The sequence below is a fragment of the Pygoscelis adeliae genome, unplaced genomic scaffold (genome assembly GCF_000699105.1).
Source record: "Pygoscelis adeliae isolate BGI_AS28 unplaced genomic scaffold, ASM69910v1 Scaffold4, whole genome shotgun sequence".
NCBI classification, from domain to species: Eukaryota; Metazoa; Chordata; class Aves; order Sphenisciformes; family Spheniscidae; genus Pygoscelis; species Pygoscelis adeliae.
Genome location: NW_008824986.1, coordinates 7,774,095 through 7,786,594, shown reverse-complemented (window position 1 = coordinate 7,786,594; position 12,500 = coordinate 7,774,095). Strand labels below are relative to the sequence as shown.

Below are 12,500 nucleotides of genomic sequence, written 5' to 3'. Positions count from 1 at the left end.
ACTCTTCACGGTACCTGTTTACTTAAATCTGCTCAATGGCTGAAATGTGGAAAACGGAAGCTGGAGGCTTTTTATAGCTTGGATGTTGATTGGAATTTTTGTGCATGTGAAAAATGTGGTGGTGTTGGCTCTCCAGCAGCAGCGGTGGGATCAGGTAGCTTTGGTGCAGGAGAGATGTGGATGGAGAAAGCGATGGTGTGGGGTGTCATTACCTCCCTATATGTGCTGAAATGGTTTGGATGATGACAAACTCTCGGAGAAACTATTTATTAAACATTTTTGCCGTCTTTTTCATCCAACGTTGTCCTTGTTTGGTTGGCTTCCTAATGGCGGGAGGTTTACGTTTTTAATTGTGACAGGAATGAAGCTGCCATCCCGAGTGGCAGGGCTGAGCGCTGGGCTCCAGCACACCAAGACGCTGTGATTAGGAGGCCGTGCATCATTTACACATGCAGTGAGGGGTTTGTTCCTCTGAACTTCCTAATTCAATAATTCACAGTGACACAACTTGGTTGATCAAAACAGGAGAGTAAAGTTCAAGAGGGAGCTTGGGATTTTCCACCCATGGGGACTTACAAGAGGCTAAGACGTGCAGAGATACCTGCTGTGTCACAGGAGAGGGGTGAACCCTGCCCTTCCCCTCCACTGCCCATCGAGCAGATCATTACAGGTTGGAAACAGTAGTTAATAAAGACACTTCTGTTTATAGTCTGATTTAGCATTGTTGGGCCCAACTGCAACTGGGGTAGTGGTAGGGAAAAAAGGAAACACAAGGAGATAATGCCGAGGAGGAGGAGGAGGCGGCTCTCCGGCTCACCGAATACCGGTGCGGTAGGGAAATCTTAATGCAGGAAAATGGGATGGATTCTCAGGAATCGGCATAGAACTGGTGTCAGAGAAAAATAAATTGTTTTTATGCTTACCTCCATCCCCTCTGCAATGTAAGACTTGCCTGCCATGTTTTGTTGGCTAGGAAGAGACTGATATTTTCTCTGTCTCTTCATCCAAAGCATTTGTTCTCCTCTCCTGTAGCAATTGCAGCTTGGTGTATTACCTACAGCTCAGAGGATAATCAGGTGGCTTCTTCATTTAACTGTACTGCTGCTGCAAACAGCTGCACAAATCACCTGGCAGGGGATGCTGTGCAATGACATGGTCTGTGCTGTAGCCCAAGAGGGAGTTGTCAAGTGCTTTGCAATTTCCTCCATCTTACCGGTCCATGGACTCCAAAACCCAGCCCCAGCCTGTTCAGGGATGTCGTGGCATTCAAAGTCCGGTATGAATATTTAGCTTAGATGAAGTTGCTAATGTTTAAGGAGTCGTTAGTTTGCATAAAACCTTGCTTGGGTTTGAATTTGGAAGTGGGAATCCGGGGAAGTTTGCAACGTGCCACAGACAGGGGATGTAAAGGGCTGGTGCTGAGCATCAGACTCATCTCCTCATTTCCATCAGCTCTAAAATTATAGTCTGCTCTTGCAAGTGCATAGCAAACTGCTATTAAGGCTACTGCACAAAAAATGGGTCAGAATATCAGTTACCGCTCAAGTAAAACACCCACTGACTTCCAGGGAGTTTAACCTGCAGAAATACTGCTGGATGAGGTCCAGGGAGAGTTACTTGCTTCTAAGGATAGAATTTGGCCCCACAACCCCTTCAGCAGTCTGAAGGGAACTGCATTTAAAACTGTGTTAAACTACAGATCAGAAACAGCTCCCATTAATTGGGTTTTAACATAGCTCGGCCACTTAATGCGAGCCACCCTGAACATTCTCTATATTAAAAGAAAGCATATTGGTACATTTTTCACTTAAGTGATACAGATACATAGTATGTTTATAAATTATAGTTGTGTTTATATTTTATTATATTACATACTGCAAACACATACATGCATAGGCAATACATAAAAGCGTTATAAAAGCATTCCCCTAGCCCACATTTCTGTACTGCTCAGAAAGGGGAACATCGTGACCTGTGGGAGAGCACAAGATAACACCTGAGCCACATTATCAAACGCTCTAGTGTACTCTAATGGTTTTAATATGGACTGCCTAATATTTATGAACTGATGTTTTGAATTTCATTAAGTATTTACTCATGCAACTCTATCTGCCTAGCAGTATTCAGAAAAGAGTAGAAGAGGTGGTATAGGGCTTGTGCTGGGTCAGAAATGGGCACTGCAGGGTCTGCTGCAAGAAGTTATGTTCACCAAAGATGCTACAATGGAGGGGGCAAGTTAACTTCAACTGTTGTCAGTGCTACATTCTGGGTTGGTTTGGGTTTTTGAATTTTTGAATGCTTAATGACATCTGCTTGAATGGTTGCTAGTTCTGTAGTCAGAATGCACTGCAGTTGACCTTAATTTATCTACAGATAAATGTAGAGTGAATGTAGAACGTTTTCTCTACTGGGGAAAAATGCAATGTTTTGAAGAATTATCACTCCTTTAGTTGTGCCACTGCAATACGCACTAGAAACACAACTTCATTGTTATGATCCATGGTATAGGGGCACGCTGGTGAGAAATAATAAAGTAAATAAATAAAAACATTTAAAAGTGTGATAGGTCTGCAGTCGAGGTGTGCTGTCCGTGATGGTCTGGTGGCTCTGCCCTGCAGAGGGTGGCACTGAGCACCCACCTCTTATGAGATGGGGAATCAACTGAGGTCCAACTCGTCTTGGCCGGCAGTACCATGAGGTCAGATCTGGATGATATGAAAGTGATATGTTTCAGGCGTAAACATTAATTTAGCTAATTAAATGCAATCATAAGTAGGACAGAGCATGGGAAACTATTGCATGAGTCGTCTGAACCATGCAGTTGTAGAGTGATGGTGGGAAGGGAACAATGTGGTAGTTATCACGTACAAACGCTTGTTTGTTTTGGAGTGGTGGGAAGAGACTCAGCTGGAGCCAAGGCTGGGCAAAGATATAGTAGGAACCTTGAGCGAACTACTAGTACAAGCTCAGAAGATGAACGTTAGGAGGAGAAGTAAATGCACAGGGTGCTGTATGTCTGTGCTTAATAGCAGACCTGATGAGCGTGTGAATCTTGTTCTGCGAGGAAATTTTTGACAAAAATGTTAAAAAAAACATTTTTAGACTGATGCTTTTGAGGCAGGGGATTTCCTTCAGATCTGTGTCTTGTAAATGGAATTGCTATGTTTTTAACTGAGGAATTTTTGTCTAACTCTATATCCAAAATAACAGGCACAGGGGTGCTCTCGCAGATCTTGGACTAGCTAGAGGTGGAATTCAGGTAAATATTTGTCTAATCCCTCCATTATTTACCTGTTAATATGAAATACGATTTTGTTGGAACTTTTGCCACTTTCATTTTTATAAATACATTTTTTTACTATAAAGTTGATGATGGATTATATAAAGTCAGTAACAGATACTCTAAAATAATTAGATTATTTTTGCATCTTCATTCATAAAACTCGGTCATTCAAAATGGCCAAGGTCTTTGCTTTGGTTCAACTATTTAAGCAATCATAAAGGTAAAGTTTAACTTCATTATTTTCAGTTGGGCACATTCTGTCTCTATAATATACCAATATCACACATGCAGACAGCAACAATAAAAGTTCATAGACTTTTCTGAATTATTTTTGCAAGACGGTTGCAGCACCCCTGATTTTAAGCAATCTTTTGTCTCTATTGCAGTGAGATGTTTGGACTCCTTTATGGGATATGGTATCACCATACTGTCTAATCTATATTCCCAGTAATCCTTTAATAGCAACTAATAATTGCATTTTTTACCATAGAGTACCAACGGTCAGGGAGTTGCAGCTATTGTAAAGGGAAGAAAAGCATTTCTTGATCTGCCTCATAACAAGAGCAAAATATAATTAAACAGTTAAGAGACTTAGACAAGCATTTATCTCTTTCACATACTGCTTGCTATTTCAGTCTAGGGTAGGGTAGCAGTGATTGTCAGTATTCAGATTGCTGCTTAGGTGACATACTTAATATGGCTTAAACTGCCTATTTAATAGTGAAGGAGGTTCAAAATTGCTAAAAATTAGCACTCTTGCTTGCATTAACTGTTTATGTAGTTGCCTGTTGTCAGTAAAAGTTCTTCAGTTTATTCTTCAGTTCTTCCGAATATGAGTCTGTTCTTCCAAGGTCCAAGAGCCAAGTTAGTTTTTCTGGATTAAGTGGAAGCTCATGCTGCTGTTTTGTGGACAAATTGGAGTATTTTTGAAGTATTATGCTTGATATTTTACCAATAGTAATAACGGTGAAAACTGATAAGCGTAAAAACAAACAAAAAAAGTTGCCTATGTAGTACCCCAGACAGGCTGTGAAAAAGATGGTGAGAAGGGGTGAGTATTTATAACTGTTTCTTTGCATTTGCAAAAACCCTTGGGGGAAAAAAACCCACAACCAAACAACAGAAAAACTAACATTCCCAGCAATCAGTGTTGAGGAGAAGGAAAAAAATGGTCTGTCTTTAATCCCTCTTAATCAAAGGGATTAAAAAGGATGTAAAATCAGGCTGTGTATCTTATGAACCTCTCTTGCACCAAGAACCATGCAAGGAGGTGCAGAAGGGACAGGAAGGGACTGACGCTGGTAACTCTGCTTTTCCCCCCCTGTGCTGCCGGTAGCATCCATCCTGCCTGCCCTGGGGGCTGAGCCCCTCACTAACACGATAAATGCTGTGGCAGCACTTTGTTAGATAGTAGCATATGACTTCACTTCTTTGTACTAATTGCCACCTTCAATTACACTGTTAAAAGTTATGATACGACTGGTGTTAAAGTAAACTTGATTTTCACTCTGTTATCCCCATGGACGTAATGTGTTTATATGGAGAATTAAAGTCTAGTGGCCTGTCGCGAGTGACCTCTGAAGCATTTAGGTATCAACAGCAAGTTCAGGCTAAGTCCCCCTTTTTAGGGGCATGTAACTTATCTGTAAATATTAATTTCAGATCAGTCCCGGCACATCCATTCGTGGTGGGATGGTGCATTGCTTTGCCAATTTACCACACGATTAGCAGGGCTGATAGTAAGGTGCAATTATGATGTTTTTGACCAGTGAGTACTGCAACGGTGATGTCTGTAGGAGGAAAACATCCAAGAAGTCATTCTCCCATCGCCTGTCATTAAACAGGGGTTGTTCAGCCTGGAGAAGAGAGGGCTCCGGGGAGACCTTATTGCGGCCTTTCAGTACTTAAAGGGGGCTTATAAAGAAAGATGGGGACAGACTTTTTAGCAGGGCCTGTTGCAATAGGACAAGTGGGAATGGCTTTAAACTAAAAGCGGGTAGATTCAGGCTAGATATAAGGAAGAAATTTTTTACGCTGAGGGTGGTGAACCACTGGCACAGGTTGCCCAGAGAGGTGGTGGATGCCCCATCCCTGGAAACATTCAAGGTCAGGTTGGACGGGGCTCTGAGCAACCTGATCTCGTTGAAGATGTCCCTGCCCACGGCAGGGGGGTTGGACTAGATGACCTTCAGAGGTCCCTTCCGACCCAAACTATTCTATGATTCTGTGAAACCTTCCCAACTACCTTTGTGGTCCCTGGGGGCCATGGACACAGCAGCTGGAGGTGGGAACAGGTCCTTAGCGCTGTGGAGACTTGGAAACCCAACTCGGTCGCAGGTCTCTCCCTTCCCTATCCTTCAGTTCACCTTCACCCCCACCTTCCTGGTGCAGCTCCAGCTCCCAGTGGGAACTGGTGAAGTATGCATTTTCATGTAAAATCTGACAAATTATTGATCACTTAAATGAGAAATAGCTTCTAGCAACACTAGTTGCTCTGTGTTGGCCATAACACGTGTTCCTTGGCAAGAGGACAGTCCAGAGTCTGGCACCTAGAGGGCATATTTTTGCTGACAGCAGTGCAGTGCACGCTGTAGGTGGGTGCAGAGGAAGGAGAAAACCTCTGATATTCACATTCATATGATGTGGTTCAGTTCAGCCATTGCTCTGCTGGCATCTGCCTTTCCAGGATGGCGCAGGCATCCTCAGCTCGCGGAGGTATGAAGTGTTTTCACGTAACGAGAGAATTTGTGTGTGTTAATTTTTATGTGCGTATTTTACAGCACTTTATAATGATATTTAACGGCATAAAATGTTGGCACACACTGAAAATTGGTGAAAGTTCAGCCATCTAATTTGGGCAGGTTATGCTTACAGGCACTCACACTTGCAGACAGTTTAATAACAGTATTTGGCACTGTCTCTTAGAGCTGCTTAAACTAATTAATGCATTTGCTCCCTACAGGATGAAATTGAGTTTTCAGATACATTTATAAAATGATGTGCATGATTGCTAAATATTTCATTCTTTTGAACTATAACTTCCAGTGTTTTATGTGGGTGCAGAAACAGTATATATTCTCCCATGAAAAATGTACAGTGGCTCTGGAAAGAGGATAATCTCTGTCCCTGCTTGTCAGAAGATGATAATCTCTGTCCCTCTTTTAGCATGTTAAAAGGTAGTCAATAATTTGGGCATCGCTTGGCGTGGTGGTGCTATTGCTGTGGGGAGCTCTGGAGCTGCCCCATCCTCCCACGACCGCTCAGTGCTCCAGCGCAGGCTGCACCCACTTCTCCTCTTATTCCTACAGGTTTCAGAAAGTTATGGGTCCGTCACGTCCCAGCCCACCTCCTCCCCTGCCAAAACTGAGGGAAAAGAAGGGAATTTTTTGGACTCGGGCCCCGGCAACGTGCAGTCACTGCGTTTCATTGATTTAAAAGATGACATCAGGCAATAATTCCCCAAGACCCCTGAGTAGGCAAGGTTACCACTAATCTTGCTGGCTTAAAAAAGAAAGTTAAAAAAGTAATAAGTAACAATTTGATTTGAAATAAACCTTTCTGAAGAAATCACAGTAAACAAAATCTGTTTGCCTAAGGAAACCCTCCTAGCAATCAGCTAGTAACACAACTGCTTGTGCTAATGAACCCAAAGCTGTTAATGTGGTTTCTTCAGTTAAATTGATTCATGAATTTTGAAGAGAACATTATCTAATGAATTTTCTTTGAATAGAAAGCAATTAAAAGGACAAATCAGTCTGATTAACCCCAAAGTCACCCTACTGCCACAAATGGTGTACAGTTTGAAATTATATCATAAAAAACTAGAGCAGATTTGCTATCTCTTTGCCCTCTACTAATCCATGTAAATTAATGAACAACAAAGTTAATTTCTTTGATGACCCTTTTCTCGTATCACCTGGATTATGCTGATGTTTAATTTGCTTAATGTTATAATAAAGACTAAACAGATTTTTTCAATGAAGTGATTATCATTCCCTTCAGTTAAGAAGTGATTTTTATTATTTAACACACACATAATGGTGTATGGGTTTCCTTTAAGAACAAAATCACATTTCGCTATGTTCCTATGTAACATAATCAATGTCTTTTTTGACAACTAAAGAAAGAAAATGTTTTTAATCAGTTTGTTTCTTTGCCAAAACAGGAGACTGAAGCTCTCAGCTGGGGGAAGGGATCTCTTTTCCTTTTTTTTTTCCTTTTTCTTTTTTTTTTATTCGCCAGCTCGCTCCTCTCAGCAAGTTATTCACTAGTTAGATCTTCAAAGCTTTTACAAGTGCTTTGGAAGAGCAATAGGTGTTCAACCCAACTAAAATCCAAACACGGCTACCGGTTTTCCTTTTGTAAAATAATCCTGGGTTGGGAAGGTAAAACCCTGAGATGCAGAAGAAAGCTGGTCCTAATGCATTTGCTTATTCATTATTTCAGCAATTGGAACACTTAGAAGCAATTTGCTGGTGAATTAAAATTAAAATAATAGAAGATATAGATACTTTTTTTTTTCAGAGCCCTGTATCATTACGGATGTGCCGTACGTTCAAGGTCACAGCTAGTCCTTACATTTTGTAATGTCTGCAGTGCTGAGCAGTAGCTTGGGGGTCTCGACTATAAAATGCAGTCAGCCAGGATAATACCGAGTCCGCTGGCTCTAGGGCTTCTTCTGCCGCATGTCCCAGCTGAAGTTGGAAATTAGCTGGAGATGCGAGGGCTTTGTAAAATAGGTAGAGCCGGTTATTTCTTCCCTTTTTAATTTGACTCTATGCTAATTTATACTCTGCCAATTTAATGGAAAAAACACATTGTATGAGTTAACAGGATAATTGTACTTGAAGCAAATTAAAAATATAGGAAAATCAAAGCCTTAAATCCTTTTTTATAGTGATCGGTTACTTGAAGCGCCCTTTCTAATAATCATGTATTTAAATGTAGTAATATAGGATACAATAACAGGATAGTGCATCGGGGCTGTTTAAATTTAAATTAGAAAGCTGCTATTGAGACTCTGCTTTGCATTGGATTTTTTCAATATTTCATCTTGTTTTTTTCAGCCATGCATACGAACAGTACTCGCTTCGTCTTCTTTGCAGATTCGTTCACCAGACAAGTGTTGTGGACCCTGTTGAGAGACGTGAAGTTTGGAGAGGCCGTTTCCTACAAGCAGTTAGCAGACCTTGCAGGCAACAGCAGAGCGGCGAGAGCGGTGGGAGGAGCGATGAGGAGCAATCCTGTAAGTTCACGTCAACTTTTAAATAAAGTTGATGGAAGATGGTGGATTTAGAGAGCTTTGCGGGCTAAATGTCATTAGATTAAATTTATCTGCTATGAAGACTGGTCTACCATGAGTAATAAGGTCAGTAAGTGTTCTTAATCAGCAATAATGCACATCCCAGTTTAATGTGATTTATTCCCTACCATTTGTGGAGTTAGATTTGAAATAGAAACATTGCGCTTCTTTTCATTCATCAGCCTCTACACATTTTGTTGTTCTCAAACTTCCTTATATTTTCTTAGGTGAGGGAAGTCTTTTATCCCCTGACACGGACCTCATTTTGACAGGGTGTGAGTAGCTTTGGTTGTCTTAACAGCAGTCCATCCTCTCTGGCATGCATGTGTTTCTGAAAATGTGGAAGAGGAGGGATTTTAAATCATGTAGGTACACGTTTGAATCAAATCCCTAATTGTCAGTATGTTTTTTTTCCCCATGCGCTCCAAACCAGCTGTAAATGGCATTTCTCCATTAGATATAGGTGAGTTGCCTGAATTTGAACCAACTGGAGGGAGTAGCGTTCTAGGTTAGTCCTGTGGATTTTGGAAAAACAGTATGTTATACTTGGCCTCTTTGTCTGTCTTCCCGGTAATTATCTTTCCCTTTTAGTTGTCCAGGTTTAGATTTCCAGATGTATTTATGCACCTGAATCACACTGATTGGCGTGGGACTAGTGCTGCAGCCTGCAGCTGACGGGTTCCTGTGGAAAGGAAAGGAAAACCTGGTAAAGAGAACGCCACTATATCTGTCTTTACGCATTCATTCCCTTGCTACTTGCCTTTAAAAAAATAAAAAACTTTGATTTCTATTAATATCATTGCGGCCTTTTTGGCCATTCTTCAACATATTTTCCCTCATTACCACTTGCCCTGAGCAACATGTCTTTCCATACCCGAATTCCTATCCTTTTCTCCAGCATTATACCTGCCATCATCTTTGACCTCCTGTGTTGTTTTTACATTCAGTCCTCAGTGTTTTCGTTAATAAGGTACATACAAGACTGCAATGTGTAGTTGCAAAGTGGGTTAGAAAATCTGTTTTCACAAGAGCTGGTGGCTTTACATATAGAAATAATGAAGGTGAGGGTTTTTTGCAGTGCCACATATTATCTTTATATTTCACCTCATTCATAAAATCAACCTGCATATTATGCATAGTCAACCTGCATATTATGGCTCAGAGGTCTGGAGGACCATGTAAAGATTTGTATGGGAAATATGAGAAACGTAGTGAATAGGTGCTCCCATTACAGTACAAAAGGACTATGTGTTTGCATGTGGAATATGCATGAAATTACAGACTAACTACAGGAGATGTGTAGTCATAAAAATGTGTTTTGGAATGGGCAGGGCTCTCATAACAGCACTGATTTTTTTTTTTATCATCAGCTTTCTATTATGAAATATTGGGGTGGTATTATATGAATATAACTTTTTCCCTAAAGCCATACATTATTGTCTATAATATACTTTAAAAATTTCTGCTGGGGACAGAAAACACTGCAGCTGTAGTATGGGATGGGAAATAACAATAATAAGATAGGACCCCATTTTAAAAAAATTGCAGTAGCTTTGCTCTGTATTTTCAGAACTATTTTCATCCTTCCTCACAGGGGAAAAAGCAGGAATTTTCACACCACAACCTGCTGTTACCGCTACTTTGGATGCTGCTGCTCCACTGCAGCCTGAGGGCAAAGCTGGGTACATTTCTAGGCAATAGCAGTTACATATCCTTTTGCACAACACTATATTGTTATTCTTTGAGAACTATTTCCTGTAGGTTTGCATTGTATTGCCTTATCTTAATGTACACAATATTATATTGGAAAGCATTCCATCATATTAAAATAGTTTGTATTGTCAAGTACAATACAGTGTATGGACGAAATGTAGCTTTATACTGCTTATATGAACGGTTTCCTAGGAAAATCTGATACACGCTTAAAATATCAGGGTGTACTTCTTTATTGAGCTTAGAAGCTTAAACCCATTAGACGTTATGTGAGTTTCTCTGGTAGTGTACTACTACCTGCACAGAATTGTAGGATACCCATGAACATAGTATGTGTATAAACACACTTGCAGTCTGTTTATCAGATGAGATATCAAGCTTTGACTCTAACTAAACAGTTCATTAAACTGAACACGTCATCTGAACTGCAGCATCATTAACGTATCAGCGCAGAATGCAAAGAGCTGTGGTGTTAGCAACTGCTACACCTGCAACCCGAGCTTTAGGATATAAGTACTGGTTTTGAGGAGCAATTGCTTCGAAATTGTTGCAGAAATGTGATGTTTTGTTAAGCAGCAGATTAGTGATTTTTGTTCACAGGAGAGAAGTTGAAACTAGTGAATGCTTTTATTGCGAGTGTGAAATAAAAGTGAATACTTCTATTAATGATTGCTGCAGAAGCTATGCAAAACAGCAAAATCATAATATGTTTGCACCTTCAGATGCTTCCTATGATTAAAGGACTAAATTACAGACACGATGACTCAATCATAAACATGATTTAATGAGGATAGTAATAACAGTAAAAATGAGTGTTTGAAATAAACCCGAGCTTGGCATTGCTTTGTTACTCAAATGTGTTCATAAAATTGCGTATCTCACCTTTTTCCACAAAATACCAGAACATTTCTCCCTTCTACAAATCAGGGGTTGATCTTTAATTGTGGTAGTGTGCATTCCACAGGTTTCCCTTTGTTGTTGGGTTGCTTCACATAATTCATACGATGACCTTCAACTTTATGAGAAGGTGGAATAGGTGCCAGCAGCAGCTGAAAGATGTGACATCTTTGCCTCAGTTTATGCCAAGGACATAGTGGGGATGACTCACCTTTTGCCAGACAAACTTCAAATAGTTTGTGGTTCACATTGATTGCAAGGTCTGTGGTCCTCAAAGGGAACCCATAAAGTTCAATTAAAAATCTCATTAGACTAGCATAGGAGGATCAAAAAGAAATCACAGAGACTCATGGGAAATGGCGAATGTTGGGCTGATTAGTCCAAGGCCATCCTAAATGACTGTTCTGTGCCTTAAATAAGACGTCTTCAGCAGTCTGTTAACGGCAGTCATAGCTGCATACGTTGGCTTTTATATTCTCTCTGATTGTGTTATTGTTTAGGCTAAAGCCCAGCTAAGTGTACACCTTCATGCTAATACCGATCTATCCTAAGTCAAGGATATTATTCAGCCAAAATGTTTTAAACATTGGAGATTGGAAGGAGTAATCGTGCATTTATGAGAAGATTGTGAAGTATGGATTTGAAACGTTGCGGACACATAAAACTACTTGTGCATTAATTCCTTTGGTGGCTGGCAATAACCCGGGACCCATGCTGGGTCACATTACGGTATTTGTTTCTGTTGGGGAAGAGGGGGAGAAAAAGCAATAGGACATGAGCAAACTGAAAGATTATTTTTTGCTGAATGTGATTCTTGTTGTATGTTATAACTTGATATTTCAGCTGTTTCCATTACGGCCTGGCTGATCTGGTTTTGACAGTTTGGCAGTTTCTGGAGGTCTCCAGCCCATCAGCAGTATAATGGGACGGTCAGGTTTCCGTTGCCTCAAATTGAAAACTCTTAACGAGTGGAGCGCAGCGGCGGAGTACCGCTCGGCTCCATCCTCAGGCGGAATTTGCTAAATGCAATTCAAAGGCGATCGATACCTTGTGCAGGGAGTTTTTTTCCCCACCTTTTTTCTAAACAAACGCATTATTGAGGAGTTAGTTTATTCACAGATTGCCACGAGCGTTAATGACCGCCCAAGTCTTGTTCTGCCAGTCACCCAGATGGCTGTTGATAAAGATTTAGCATCATGTTCTGAGTGTCAGGGCTGTCAGTAGTGCTGAACCATTTGACCAGAAGAAAAAACGCACAGGGAGCTATTGATTACAGCTTCTCAGTGTCACTTGTTCACCAGGATT

At 40.7% G+C, this 12,500-nt stretch overlaps 1 protein-coding gene across 3 annotated transcripts in view; it reads left to right on the top strand.

Moving 5' to 3' along the window:
• MGMT (O-6-methylguanine-DNA methyltransferase) overlaps window positions 1-12,500 on the top strand; it is a 162,108-nt gene that overhangs the window by 145,634 nt on the left and 3,974 nt on the right. For all 3 annotated transcript variants that reach the window (XM_009325852.1, XM_009325851.1, XM_009325853.1), the window contains one exon: window positions 8,389-8,528. In XM_009325852.1, coding sequence (XP_009324127.1) covers window positions 8,389-8,528 — 140 coding nt within the window. The remainder of the gene's footprint in view (window positions 1-8,388; window positions 8,529-12,500) is intronic.